Source organism: Notechis scutatus, chromosome 1, assembly GCF_049901735.1.
Source record: "Notechis scutatus isolate UNSWTSFEM ecotype Mainland chromosome 1, rNotScu1.2, whole genome shotgun sequence".
Lineage (NCBI taxonomy): Eukaryota > Metazoa > Chordata > Lepidosauria > Squamata > Elapidae > Notechis > Notechis scutatus.
In genome coordinates this window covers 37,283,289-37,298,631 of record NC_142009.1, presented here as the reverse complement: position 1 = coordinate 37,298,631, position 15,343 = coordinate 37,283,289, and the positions used below count along the sequence as shown (strand labels likewise).

The following is a 15,343-nucleotide window of genomic DNA, read 5'->3' as shown; positions in this document are numbered from 1 at the left end:
TGATTATCTGTTATCTGTTAAATATTAAGAAATAAAAAGGATGAAGTAGGTAGAAAGAGCAAGTCAATCTGGACTTGTTACATACTAAGGTACTAAAATCTAGTCACTTTCACATTCAGATTTACAAGTGGTAGATAAATATTTTGAATTCAAAGGTGGAATTGTTGTAGTTTTGGAATACTGTGTACAACATTTGTACAATTAAGATTAATGCCTTTAAAAAAAAATAGACTGGATAGTTATATACTTTAATGAGTATATCTGTCTGTTTCAGGAAGCAACATTTCACTTAATATCGAGATAGATCCCAGACACCCCACCATGCTTCCTGAGTGTTACTTTCTTGGAGCTGACCATGGTAGGATGGCTTCTCTTTCAAAGATTTTCTGTTGCAATGTCTAATATTTTACGCTAGTATAAGTTAATCCCTATGTATGGTATACTGAATATATTTGTTTCAGACAAGCAATACATAATAACATCACTTAACATAATTCTTCTAAAACTATTGTTCAGAAAATCATTAAACATTCAATATATAAAGCAATTTAAACTGTTTTGGATGCATTTAACTGCAAAATAGCAGACATGTCATGTGCAGAACATGTTTTGTAGAGTATTATACATCACTTTCTCATGCCACAGTAATAGCAGAACTTCAGGACAGCATTGGGAATATAATTATGACTGGAAGGAAGTAGATGACACCACTATGCTTAATTCCTATGTCCACTTTTCTTGATGATTTTTTAAAATTTTTATTCACAAAGTTAAAATACAAACTTCAAGCAAAAGGAAAAAACAAAGCAAAATTAAACAAGACAAGGAAAATGTGCCTAAAAAACAAACATATATTCTCCCCCCCCCCCCAAGTTGTATACTATACTGATATATTTCAGCAATAATAATCCCCTACCCGCAAAGCAGTCCCACAATGTTATGAACTTCAGCACCTCTGTTTACCCTACCAATTTGATGTGGCATCTCTGTATTATATAAAGAAAAATAGTTAAGAGGTAAACTCAAAAACAAAGTTAAACTTCAAAGCCTTCAAATTTATTATTTTATTTAACTCGCAGAAAGTACACAGTGGCTTCTGATCTACCCTGGACCACTGCAATAATCTCTAATCCATCTAGCATAAAATGTCCGTGATTGATTTTTAATAATAAAACTTTTCCTTAAAAGTTTTAATTGGAATCTTTCCCAACAATTGCATCTCATCCCCCAAAGTCATAAATCTCTGTTTTAAATATTTCCACAGCATTTGTCTCAGCGGTACTTTTTTCTTCAAAAAGCAACTGGATTGTTTTTTCCATGAGAAAGAAGAAAACATTTTGCTTCTCATCCAAGAGAATTTTCTTCTTCCTCAAGGAAAAAACAATCCAGTTGCCTTTTGAGGAAAAAAGCACCTTTGAGACAATTACGACCTGGATAATTGAGAACCTCACAGGCACGCCATAGCATTTGTTGTTCAAAGAATTTTCCTACAAGTTGAAATGCAGCATCTCTTGTCAATTGCTTTCTGATTCAATATAATAAGATCATTCCCCAATCTCCATTAAACTTCTTAATAAAGTCCAATTCACCACTCATCAATTCTGCCATCTCTAGATCTTTTGAATTCATGCCTTTCTCTAACCAGCCTGCAATTTTCAGAGCAGACTTCTTTCCCTTCAAATCTGCCAGCAACAAAGTATATTCCAATTCATCCAATTGTAAGCCTGGTTTAACTAATTTTGCTTGTATCTAGTGCCATTGGATTGATTTAAAAGTGTTATTAATTTATCAAACCTTTTTTTCCAAATTTTCAAGTAGAGCTTGTAAGTTAGAAAGCATTTTTTCCAAAGGCTTCCCAGAGGGCTTTATCATTAAATTGATCTGGCTCTCATCTTTCTTTTATATCTTTTTATGGCCGTTGTAAGGAATATATGATATGTAATATTCAAAATCCTTATTTTTTTGTTTGCATTTTAATATAGTCCAAAACTCTCTCATAAGTGAACTTTCACAGCAAAACATAAAATAGTTCCTCTTAAGGAAAAGAGTAGATATATCATAACAAAATGATCACAGAAAAAATGAGATATTTCTACACTAAAAAGTGAATTAAAAAAGAGTTCCCAACAGAAGTTGAAAGAAATAAGACCATAGCTTTTAAAAACTAATAAAATACAAAACCCTTGTAGTTAAAATCTTATGCAAATGTAAATCAAATCAGATCACTTTCACTACCCAGGGGAAACCCCTCTCACTGTTGATTTTCATATGGCAAAAGTGAAAGTGATTCACAACTGCAAAATAAAGCAATAAAAAGATGCAAAAAGTTCATGTTTAATCCAGCAAGGGGTTGTAGAATAAATCAGCATTCAACCAGTTCAATTAACAGTTGAGGACGTAAGTCAGAAAGAAAAAGAAAACTTCAAATGTGCAAGTAAAATTGAGGTGCGCTTAAAAAAAACAAACAGCTGAAAGAAAAAGACCTTACAGCTGCTCCTATTGAGAATTACAACCATCAAGATTCCTCTTCCCAGATGGGTACCCAGTCCCCCAAGAGTTGTCTTGGGTCATTCCTAGTTCCTCCATTTGAATCTGGAGGGCATGCCTCCAAAGAACCAGCTTTGACATTAAAATCAGCTGTTTGCTGGCAGAAGAAAATTGCCATGCCATTCAAGCATGCCATTTTCAGGAATCTGAAATAAATTTTTGATTTTTCTGTTTTCTGGGAATGTGATTTTTTATTATTTGATTTTTGTAATTTCTGTTTTATGATCAGCTATGTTTAGGCTATAATACAACATTGCTGAGAAAAGACATAGCTTTTTGCTTGTATAGAGCTACATCTTATAGACATATACACCAAGTTTGCATTAAAACCAAACAAGTGCAAAACCTTCCACAGTCTCAATTCTTGTTTATTTTCTCTCTTTCCCCACACTCCAAGTTTAAAAAAACAAAACTTAAAGTGTGTGTTCAAGTCAAACACATAATCCTTCCAAGTATTCTGAACTACTTTTTTCTCCTAAATATGTTAGTAGGGTCTGCATCAAAAATGGGAAGAATATAGGCCACTCAGGATCTGCTACTTGTTTAGATCATTAAATGATTTATATGACCCAGGAAGGCACTTAACATATTTTTAAGCAAGAAGTGATTCTTGGCATCATTTCATGCAGATTAATTAAATCATAAATGTTGAGAGGTCTGTGAATGCATTCTTTGTAAATTGGCACATTAGTGAACCACAAGAATCTAATTTTTTAAAGCACACACATGTATAGGAATAAAAGTGAGCTATGCAAAACAGTACTCTCAATCTTTATCCATGAAATCGTTTTTCTCAAGGGACAGTTCTTATGATTCTAATGGGGCCATTTTTCCTTTTTGCCCCTTGTTCCCAATTGTAGAAGACTTGAGCTCCGTTTTAATGCAGGGCTATTTGTCTTTTCCTGTCTGTCTCTTATCATTAGACAGATCAAAAGCAAATTGATTATTCAGTTCTTGTGTGAAGGCAGCAATAAGTGCCCAGAAGTGAGAAGACTAAATTACCTAGATGTTTTATCAAGATCAGAGGTGCTTCTTTCGTGGGATTGTGCAAACTTCAGGGGGATGATTTGATCAAATCATTCCTCTAAAATATACCCTTGAAAAAGATGACAATTTCCAGTTCATGTGGAGAAGTTACTTAGCTTCAAGCAAAATAGCCATTCAAATCTGGTTGAGTGAAGCTCTGGGACAAGTTGTACGAATTTGGGAGTTTCCAAATTAATTTTGAAAAAGCTACTTAAGTTCATGCAGAAATGTTCTGAAACTATCTAATTTTCTTTGAGATGGAGGTAAAATTCATAATGGTATTATAAAGTTGGGAGCATTCCTTCAGAAATTTGATCCAATTATTTTTTATTCAAATATCTAAATTGAGAAATTTTAATGCCACATTATCAAGTCTACGCCAGATGTGCATGTCTCTGTATATAAATTTTCATTATGTGTATGTTGATGAGTTCAGCTCCAAATAATTCTGAAACAGAAATCTGGTATTTAATTCAAGCAGCAGCAAACCCTTGAAAATGAAGACAATTTATTCAAATCAACTCTCATACTCACATGTATAACATTGTGTAGAGATACTGAAAAAAATGAATATTGAATATAAGTTACATACATGATACATATGCATTAAAATTACATAGTGGTGCAGTTTTTTGGTTTGAATTTGAGGACACATGCAGGGCATTCCTTCCATTGCAAATGTCTTATCTTAATTGCTATGAACTATAGAACCATCACTCCTTCATGGATTATATTCTGAAAAATGTTTTCTTGTGAAAAATATAAACTTGTGCATAATTTGTTTTCAGTGGTAAATCCGTTGAAAATCAAGCTGAATAGCAATATACATATGTGGTAAGTATATCTGCTTGTAAATATGTTTGATTCATAATTTAATTAACATAATTATAATCGTATTTCTTCCTTTTTTAGGAACCCGGAAAATAGTTTATTAAAAAATTTAAAAGAGATTTTAGAAGTTGATTTCCCATCTCGAGAAGCTCTAGAAAAATCTGTAAGTTATCTTATACTTTCTATGCTCACCATGTTTGAATACTATATAGTTGGAAATGAAACTTAAAAAAAATAAAAAATAGTTGGAAACTATTTTTCAAAGAGATGATTCAAAATTTTCTACTTGTACATGGGTACTATTCTCCCTCTATTCCTTCAAGGAGATTTTGAATGATGTGTGTACGTGTGGTTTTTTTTGTATTAATTGATACCAAATAATACATATACAGTGTTTTGTATTTAATTTTAAATGTAATACATTTAATACAAAAATATGAACAAAATCTGTTTCAGGTACAGTAAGTACACTAAGATCAGAGAAAGAAGTTCCCATTCTTCCATTCATCTACCTGCCCATTTTATTCTTTCCTATTTTGGAAAATTCTGAGAACAGGCTAAATAAAATATGATCTATTTATGTTAGGCAGCTGTATAGGAAGGCCTGTGGATGCTAAAAATCCATAAACTTCTAACGGTAAAGTGGATCTTAATTATTGGAGTTGGCCTCCTATTCAGATTTATTCTTTGTATTTTCTCACAGTGAATGACAATAATAATAATAAAACCAGGAAAGATATGTTTTCTTCCTTGCCCGTAGAATGTCGGGTTTGTAAATGCTCTGACTAGATACAATTTTGGAATATCTCAGTATCATTTTTTGATGTTGTTTATTCATGAAGAATTTGTAATATCTTGCACATATTATATGTGACACTCTGCAATAACACATTGGTAGGTCACTGTAATTTGAGAGCTTTCATATCACCTAATGCCCTTTCCTATAAAAAGATGTATACATCAAGATCAGTTGAGAAAGGAATTGCTTGAGATTAATCAAAGCTTCATTTGAATCTTTATAGGCTATGATTTCCTATCTTCAGTCTACTAATAGAAAATCTGTAGTAGAATATCATAAAGGCAATATTTGTCCATATATCGTGCCTTGGGTCTCATTGTTTTTATCATCCTGTGAGTGATAAAACGTAAAGCTATAAGCTGATTGAAAGATCTTAGTTAATTAAAGAAGAATACAAAAAGTTAAATTTGCATGCAAATAAAACACTGGATGGGGAAAAAGAATACTTATTTCTAGATGGCCTCTGGTGATGCATATATATCTACTATCTTAGGGAAAACACTGTCTCATCTAAAATGGTGGCTACCATATACAGGTTTTATAAATACTGATTAAAACATTTAAACTTGCTTTAAAAGACACAATTAATTAGAAACAGTAATGTGTATTTTACCCAATTAAGTTTAAGGCTAGTGCTTCATTGTAGCTCTGTGATTATCTCACATGGGATACGACGAGCCCATTCAGAACAATCTAGAACTTAATGGGATTTCCTGGTAGGAGCTTGGTCCCATGTGAGGCATGCACAATAAGGCATGCTTCCTTTAATCCCTTTAGTTTTATTTTCCACCAAGAAAATTTTCTTTTCTTTCACTTTGTTCTATGTCAAAACAATTATATATCTTTATTTCATGTGCAAGGGATTGTGGGGGTGTACGTTATTGACTCCATTCACATTATGGCCTTGAAGGTTCCATTCTATAGCAAACGTTCTCCCAATGGATACAATCTAGATTCTTGCAAGCATGCCAGGTATTTACAAAATAGAACTCTGCGGTGGTTCAGATCAGATTAAAAAGTTGATTTGGAGTACATGTAGAAAAAAATATTATACTAGGCTGCAGCTCCTTAAAGCAGTGGTCCCCAACCTTTTTTGTACCAGGGACCGGTTTCAAGCAGAAACATTTTTTCAAGGACCGGGGGGAGAGAATCCGAGTTTGGTAGTTTGCTTGCAGACGTTTCATTACCTGACTAGGTAACATCTGATGTTGTTACCTAGTCGGGTAATAAAACGTCTGCCAGCAAACCACCAAGTCAGGGAGCGCCTCGGCTCTGCCTCCCTCAGCCCCATCCCTCAGGTGTCTCCCTCCCTCAGGTGTCTGCCTCGTTCCTCTCTCAGTCACTCTATCGCTCCTCCAGCAGCCCAAGAAGCCGGGGGTGGCTTTCCTGTCGCCACAGCTTCCCGAGCGCCCGTTCACCCCCACCCGCCCGCCCGCCCGCTCGCGGTTCAATCCACAGTGCTCCGTTCTACCTGCCTGCCTGCCTGCCTTCTTCGTTTCGGAGCAGCTTCGGCTGATAAAAAGAGGCGAATAGTTATTATTCTCAGCCGAAGCTGCTCCCAAACAACCAGACAGGCAGGCAGGCAGAACGGAGCACTGTGGATTGAACTGCGGCGGGCAGGCGGGCGGGCGGGTGGGGTGAAACGGGCGCTTCGGGAAGCTGCGGTGACAGGAAAAGCCCCCGCTTCTTTGAAGCAGTTTCTTCCTGGGCTGGTGGAGGAGCGAGAAAGCGACTGAGAGAGCTGAGCCAGAGAGCAGGACAGGCTTCGGTTGCTTCCTCCCTCCCCTTCTTTCATTTGTGTCCTTGATCCCCGATCCCAGCAGCATTCACTGAAGGCGAAGAAAGCCGCCATTTTTTTAAATTTTTTTTTCTTTGCGGCCCGGTAAAGAGTGCTCCACGGCCCGGTACCGGTCCGCGGCCCGGTGGTTGGGGACCCCTGCCTTAAAGGATCCGTGTTTGTAGGATTGTTTGGTCACTATGGCAGGCCACTTCTTTGATTCTGGGAAAAGGTGTAACTGCTTTAAAAGATTGCAGGCATCTCTTTCATTCACACCCCTAAACTCTGAAGCATCCTTTTGGAATCAGATAAGATACAGCACAAAATGGGCCTGGCACAATAGTTTCTCTCATCTAAAATCCATTTTTGGGAAAAATTCCTCACCATGGTTCAGAAATTTCTTTTGAGTATTTGCCTTCAATCTTTGTCAACTCTTAATGACCTTATGATTTTCTCCATAACAGTTTATCTCCAACCCAGTTATTCAGATCGTCCAATGGTGCATTCATTGCTTCTGTAACGATCTGCCTTGCTGCTGGTCATCCTTTGTTGTTGTTGTTGTCTTTGTCGTCTTCTACCTTTCCCAGCTTTAGGGCCTTTCCCAGAAAGGTCCCCTAAAGCTTAATCACAGTCAAGTTTAAGGTCCCTTCTTTTGCTGGTATCCCCAATACACTGCTATATTGGAGTTGCCAATAATAAGCATTAGGAAAATTGCTCAACAAGTTACCCAAACTGCTTAAAAATACCCTCCCCTGTGGGCTTCCAAACATAATAAAAAGTATCTTAATTAACTCACAACAGCCCTCTGTTCTTGCAGACCCCTCATTCCTGGATTTACCAATTATCAATTTGTCTTGGATTGTCTCAGATTCAAGACTTGAGGGAAAAATCATTTCTGCCAAGATCTTATTCTCCACACTTTGCCCAGATAGTTCTTTTCTCCTAAAGTCCATTTTAATATTCCAAAGCAAGATAACTACAATTTTCTTCCAATTTCTCAGTACCAATTGAGGTATCATTTAATTCCCTCTGGAGAAAAACACATAATTTCTACCTGCATTTTTTTTCAATATTTTATTCTTGTTTGATTTTTTTATTTATAAAATATAAATTTTATAAATATATTTTATTTACTCTTTTTACACTTTATAGTAAGTTTATTTATAGTTGTTTATTTGAATTAATCAAACAATATCCAGTGGCTGTTTTTTGCTTTTTTCGTTTTTGGTCTTTTTCTTAGCATTTCCTAAGTAAATAGTTCCAATCATCAAACTTCGATACAAGCTAAGTAAGGCATAGTGTCCTCATAATTTCTGAACATATTCTGGGACCTTCAGCTACACATGTGATCATTAGAATTGCCTTTTAAGAATTTTCCAGGGCAACTATCTACCTTGCTTTAGCCGCTTTTTCTTTAGAGCTGAGCTTTTTTTTTCAGCTCAAGACAACTTGCAGAAAGGTTTTTTTTGCTTGTTTGCTTCCTTTCCTCTGTTTTTCAGTCTAGCAATGAATCAACAAGGTGTAAATAACTTTTTTTTTTCACCCTCTTTCCAGGCAAGCACTAAATTTAGCAAACTAAGTGGCTATATGGGATGAGATTGGAGAGCAGACCTGGAGATTTAAGTTAATTGGGGGGAGGGGAGCTCAACAATTCTGCTCCTCCTCCTTTTTATTGAAGAAATATGGGTTTCTGGGAGAGGAAGGAGAATAAATAGTGGAAAGGTTTGGGGAACTTTGTCCTGAAGCTGCCATCTTTGCACGCAGGCGGATGGCTTTCCCAAGGACATCAACAATCTCTTGATGACCATCTGGTTGGGGCAAAGACCCAGTCCATAAATGTGGTTTCATTGGCCAAGCACGGAGGTTTGTTTGGAAGCCTCTCTGGCATTGGGATGCAGTACTAAGCCCTAATATAGCTGGGATCGTTTCCCCTATGTGGGCTGCTTTTGGCTTTGCAAAGCTTTTTCCTGCTTGTTTGCCTCTTTTATGGACACAGCTAGATGGGGAGTCTCCCTGGGCTTTCCCCATTCAGGAAGAACCCCATTTGCACATAACATTTTTAATGGTGGGGATAACTGATTATCCTTCCCCATTTGATACTGGAAGATTTTGGTGACCCTCTCATATTTGAATATTAGTTTTAGATAGGAAGAGATTCAGCAGAGGCACGTCTAGTTATGAATGCTATGCCAAGAGGTAGGACTCCTAGCAAAACATTCCATAAGCCATAGATGATGTAAACAGGTTGCGTGCATATGTGTAATTCATGTATATAAATTCATAGACAGCTACTTGAAAACACAATTATAACCAGTTTGCTTCATAAAGTAAACTCTTGTTATACTGTACAGTGCGATATAAAATTGATAAAATTAATGTCAAAGTGCCTGGTTTTTTTTTAAAAAATGTTAACATGTATTACAACTTGACATAATTGATGAACTTTACAAATGCTGTTGAGCCATCATGTAATTTGGTTTGTTTTAGTGTGCTGTATAACTTCTGCTATTTGTGTTATTCATAAATCCTGGATGAACTTTGATTTGGGTGCAGTGCATGTACTAAACCCAACCACCTCATCAATATAGTTATATTTTATATTTTTAAGGATTTCTCTATGGATTGTGGCATTTGCTATGCTTATCGTCTGGATGGGGCTATTCCAGACCAGGTTTGTGATGACTCTCATTGTGGCCAATCTTTTCATCAAGTTTGTTTATATGAGGTATGATTATCATAAGCATTCAATATTTCTTTGTTCTAGGCATTTAACTCCATGCAGTAGCTATACGAAGTTAAAACTAAGGGGAATCTAATTGCTTAGTAGAGAACTAGTAGATTTTTACAATAATGATATTTACTGATGTAGAATATTATTGCTCAGTTATGCATCATTGTTTGCTATTTTATCTCTCAGTGTTTTAAGTAACTAATAATTACTGCAAATTCTACTTTTAGATGAGTCTTAGCATTGTTTTTAAAACAAATGTAACCCTAAGTATAACCAAACTATCAGAATTGGTTCTCTTAAGAAGTCAACTTCACTCCTAGGGAGATTGTGTGTGTTTGAGAGAGAGACTATCTTTGATCAGAATGTACTCTTGATTTAAAGCCTTGAATAGGAGAGATGCTTATCCTGTTTGCAACATTTTCATAGCCATCATCTATCTTCAAATGCAGCAAATAACACCTTGTTTTATTCTCCAGTGGTTACGTGGGCTTCCTTCAAGTCGACAAAGTTTTAATGTCATATTTGGTGAATGCCCGTATTGTAGTAAGGTAAGCAAAGATGAATAAAAATGCTTCCAAATAAATTTGAAAATAATACCATTGTAATTCATGGGGAACTTCATTGTAGGCTTGTAGTGCATCCCAGTGTACAAAGCATTAAACTTGGGAGTTTTGGGAATGGTGTATATTTCAAATGTTTAAAATCTGATAGTTTTTGTAGCATACTGGAAAATATAGGCAACTTTATATATTAATCTGTACATAAGATAACTTTATTTGGAAACAAATTTATTCTAGCAAATCACACTGAAAATATCTACTAAGAAAATCTGAATACAAATGGATAACTGCATTTCCTGAGCACTTACTGGAGAAGGTATCAAAGGAAATAGAGAGATAGCATTATTAAGAAGACAAGGACAACAATGGCCACAATATACTGAAACAGTTTTCCATTCAGTCCAATCTGAGAGGGGCAGCATGTGGAAGTACTAGTCAGACTTTGAACACATTCTGGTTGATGGACTACTGAATATGTGACTCCATTTTCTCTACAATTTTCTTCAAAATTCTGGAAAGAACTGCAGGAATCAGTGCAGGGCAGTGGTTTTACATTGTCCTGTAAAACAAGGCAAAATGTTACTAGTGGCAATTCGTCTGAGACCAAATATTCAGTACTTTGTTGCTAGAGAAGTCTAAGTATTTTTCCCTTTGTTCTTTACTTATATTACCAAAGCTTAACTAAAAATAGTAACTACATTGATTTTTTAAAAAAAAACACCAATAAAGTGGAATGATCAAAAAGATGTATCTGAAGAGTCTTTTGTTAATGTTTTGCTGCAAACTGTGGCTGGGGGGGGGGGTACAGATATTTCACTTGGACAAGACTGAAATTTGTTTCAAACAAGTAATAATCATATACTAGAAAACTAACATGTCAACTTTTATAAAGTATGGAGAACGTACAAGTCTAAGGACCGTTCCCATTCCCAACCACATGCAAATCAAACATTTCTATTATTTCTTGCAGATAATTTTTAGTTTATATAATCACAGAAAATTACAATTTTCCAAATGTGTGGTGTCTGAAGCACTGCATAAATACCCATTGTATTTAAATATCTTTTAAATACCTTAGGTACCCACTAGTTTGCAGCGTATGAGTCACAATAGTGAAATATTAAATATTTACATTTGTAGAGACTTTACTATGTGAGCAATATGAATTGAGGGTCATTTATCTTAATCTTGCATTGAGTAATATGTAATGAAGTTTCTAAATTTTTGAAGATTTGAGTAAAAATCTAGAAGCCTTTAAATTTAGAAAATACCATACTAATTATAATAATGGAACAGAATATTTGTTCTTAATGGTTTGTTAGCCCTGGTAATCTCTGTCTGGGACATTAGGCATATTATTTGATAGTAATTTCTAGCAATATTTTCATATTCATGAAATGTATTTCAAGACAAATATACTTTATTTCCATTTATCATCTGTACTTCATGTTCTAGAAAAAAGGTAAAATGAAATTTTTTTTAATGCAACATAAACTTACCATTGAAGTTCCAGTAAACTTATACAATCTAACCAGTACTGGCTTATCTTGTATTTGGCTACTTTTCATTTGTGCAGTAGCTTTTCTAAGATTAAAAAAGTCTTTGTTCTCTAGTTGGCTTTCTTGTCCTTTAACTTGCTTCAGTGTCGGCATCAGCAAATGTGCCTATTAAATATACAAATTAAGCCATCCTGAGTGCAATCCATGAAACGACATAGTACTGCTGCAGCCTTCATCCACTGAATTAGTTTTATGTTAAAAGAACTTGAATGAGTCCTAACATAAAATAGATCGTGTACAATACTAGAAAAAAGCATTGCTAACATTAATGCAGCCATGCAAGGAATAGACAAATTTTATGAAATTTGAAGCTATTTAAGATTATTACAATTTGATTTTCTAAGGCAGCATTACTTTTAAAAAGTTTCAGTATATTTTTTAGAGAAATTGAGATGACTTAGTAACCTTTAGTAGAGGTTAAACCAAGTTTGTCAATATCATGCTGTATTTTAATGTCAGTGTCACAAATGAAAAAATAGTAAGTAAAATATTTTTCTAAGCTTTTAAATGTAATCTATCTATAACATGTTGATAGGCAATATCTCTTCATTTTCTTATGCCTCTTCCTTAAAAATTCCCTATTACATTAAAGCTGTTGGTTTACATGTATCAGGAGGCTGTTTAAATTGAAATCTGAACAGCTGCAAAATGTGTTTGTGCTATGAAACCTAGAAAAGAGCAGCAATAGTAAAAGGAATTGGAAAGATTAGTAATTATACCAATGTTTAAATGGAGTAAGAGTTATGAAGTAGGATGCATTGGCAATGCACTAAGACCATCAAATAAAATGCACTGGACAAAGCACAAACTTGAATGGGTATCTCCAATTCCAGTATTCCACTCAAGAGGCAAGAGTTATGAATTATTTGCAAAGAATGGGCAGAGATTTATCATGTCCAATTCTTTAAACCATTTTTTTACAAAATAGATTTAAAATTTTGTTCCAAATAGCAGGGAAAAGGGAATGTTTTAATTAAGCAATAAGTATGTGTTCTTTTTTATGCCCTTTTTTAAACAAAAAGATACTCCAAGCCAGAGATCTTAAAATTATCTAAGCTGGTATCAATCCCCATATTTGTCAGCGCACTGATACAAGCCTAATTTTAATGTAACTGTTTGGTGGATATCCAGAATCTGAGTTTTGCCAAAATTAAACAACTTAAGGCAATAATTCACTGCTATCGGTAAAGATGTTTTTCTTTCATATGTTTCTAGGTGAGAAAAATCCCATTCATCACGTAGCAAACATTCAGCTTTGAAGCAATCCTTGTCTTTATTTGTTTAATCAAGGATTTACTGTATTATGACAAACACCAGACATATATAACAACTAAAGGAATAATTACTTTTTTATAAACTCTTGCCAGTATTATCTCTGTTTCTGCTAGCTCCATATTTGGAATATGAAGCATCTCTTCCATCTTTTTTGTATGTTATGGACAGGAAAAAATGGATTATATTGTATTTTCTATCATGTCATATCAAGCTACAAATTTTAAAGTATTAAAATAAAGTAAAATATATCCTGGTACAAAATTATTGTCATTATATAAATTATTCAATTCTACAATACTTTTAATATGGAAGATTATTTGTCCTACTTCAATCTCAAATCTGAATTGCAGGTCTCTTTTTCTCTATTTGAACAGCTCTGAAGCAATTGCATTGGTAAAAACTAAGAATAGACCCCAAATATCAAATTTGGAATTAGTGGAAGTTCCCTTCCCTTCATCACTACAATCTTGCATGGGAAAATCACAACTGAAACAAAATACAGCTTTAAAAGCAAGTGTATTGTGACATACAAGCAGCTCAAAGAAAAAAAAAATTCCTCAGGTATGCCGAAAATGTCTGCAGACCACAATCTCTGGCTAGAATTCCAGTCCTTGTTCCCAGCCAAATCCATCACAAATTTATTTTTATTATTCATCAATCAAGTTCAATGCCAATTTCACTATCTAAGTGACTCTTAGTAACTGATAGTTTTCTATCAATTTCTCTGTGTCATATGTAGGTATATGCATACTTTTGTATTTATTTTGTCATGTTTAGGTATATTAGAGAGAGTATGCAGTATTTTATTTTAATACATGCCGATTAGTGTACATTCAAAGTGACAAAAGTTATTCTAAGTCTCTCTCTCTCTCTCTATGTGTGTGTGCGTGTTTGCGTGCACAACCAACTGCAACCTATATCACAAGACATCACTTATGCAGGCTGTGTCCTGTTATTGTAAGAAGTTATTGTAAAACTGTATGATCACTGATTGGTGTTAAACTATTTTCTGATATTTAAAATAAGTACTCCCCATTGTAAGCAAATTGGTCTAAATTTACTTCCAAGTCCTAGAATGAAAAAACTCATAAGACTTGTGAATCTTTAGGTGTGCTGTTCTGGTATTTTATAATTTTTAGATTTCCCAACTTGAAAACCTTGGAGAAGAATAAGGAGGGAGGAGGCTGAATCTGAGAATGGAAGTCTGCTTCATTTTATGAGGAGCTCCTATAAATCCTTGGATGTTTCAGAGGATTACGGTCCAAGAGGAGCTTTTAAAGTAGAATTATTAAGAATATTAAGGATATTGCTATAGCTTCAATAGAATCCGTGACTATAACTTAGATCTGTGTTTACAGATGAAAGAAGTAAACTTTGTCAAAAAGCAAGATTTCTTAATTAAAATGCATATTTCAATTAACTTTAGAAAAGTGTACCAATCAGATACAAAAAGAAGCTGCTCCAATTAATTTAGATTAAATGGCAACCACAGCAGCAAGGAAATGGCTTTTTGCTTTGTGGAAGAAGTGATGAAAAAAATACCAAAGTCTATAAAACTCTGGGGGGAAAAAGTATTGGCAATTACGAAGATCAAAATCCAGTGGCTTTTTATTAAACATGAACTTTTGTTCTGCTTTTCTGCACAACGTAAATAGTGTTGACAATTGGGTTTCCAAAGGCACTTGCTACAATAAAATGTAATTGTATCATGAGAGAAAGGTGACAATCGGGAGATCATGAAAAAATTACATATTCTCAGTGGTAGTTAATTAGCCATGCAAAAGCCCCTCAAACAGAGATTCTCTTCTATTAGGAATGATTACTATGCAGACCTACCGATGTCAATACCAGAGTCATTCAAATACTTCTTTTGCTACTAATTGAAGGTTGTAAAGCTTTGGTGCCAAGGTTTGGTTTCCAAAGAGCTAATTTATGACTAGGTGCTATTTTATGTCTTCAGTTGCAACAGCTACAAAACTCAGCAAATCAAAACCATCTGTGCACTAAGATTTGGATCACCATTTATCTTACAGCCGATCAGTCACTTTAGTTTGCATCCCACATTTTTTGACTAACATTATTGTGACAGTCCAAAGTTCACTAGGGATATTAAAACTGAATGACATCTTGACCTTGCCTTAATGAATACTCATCAACAAAGACTTCAGACTTATCCATATGGTAAGAAACAGCCATCTCATGTTTTTAATTGGACTTAGAAAATGATATTAATCCAAG

The 15,343-nt window shown here is 34.7% G+C and overlaps 2 protein-coding genes across 6 annotated transcripts in view; one reads left to right on the top strand and one right to left on the bottom strand.

The window, feature by feature from the left end:
• The window catches only part of FANCL (FA complementation group L), a 45,930-nt gene extending 34,915 nt beyond the window's left edge, over positions 1-11,015 (top strand). For all 3 annotated transcript variants that reach the window (XM_026676727.2, XM_087961184.1, XM_087961177.1), the window contains 6 exons: positions 275-358; positions 4,362-4,407; positions 4,486-4,567; positions 9,589-9,705; positions 10,188-10,259; positions 10,509-11,015. In XM_026676727.2, coding sequence (XP_026532512.1) covers positions 275-358; positions 4,362-4,407; positions 4,486-4,567; positions 9,589-9,705; positions 10,188-10,259; positions 10,509-10,544 — 437 coding nt within the window. In that variant the 3' untranslated portion in view covers positions 10,545-11,015. The remainder of the gene's footprint in view (positions 1-274; positions 359-4,361; positions 4,408-4,485; positions 4,568-9,588; positions 9,706-10,187; positions 10,260-10,508) is intronic.
• Positions 10,462-15,343, bottom strand: part of VRK2 (VRK serine/threonine kinase 2) — a 54,576-nt gene continuing 49,694 nt past the window's right edge. For 2 of the 3 annotated variants that reach the window (XM_087961164.1, XM_087961153.1), the window contains exons 12-13: positions 11,771-11,935; positions 10,462-10,830 (exon numbers count right to left, since the gene is read on the bottom strand). In XM_087961164.1, coding sequence (XP_087817290.1) covers positions 10,591-10,830; positions 11,771-11,935 — 405 coding nt within the window. In that variant the 3' untranslated portion in view covers positions 10,462-10,590. The remainder of the gene's footprint in view (positions 10,831-11,770; positions 11,936-15,343) is intronic. The other variant, XM_087961161.1, reaches the window with a different exon arrangement.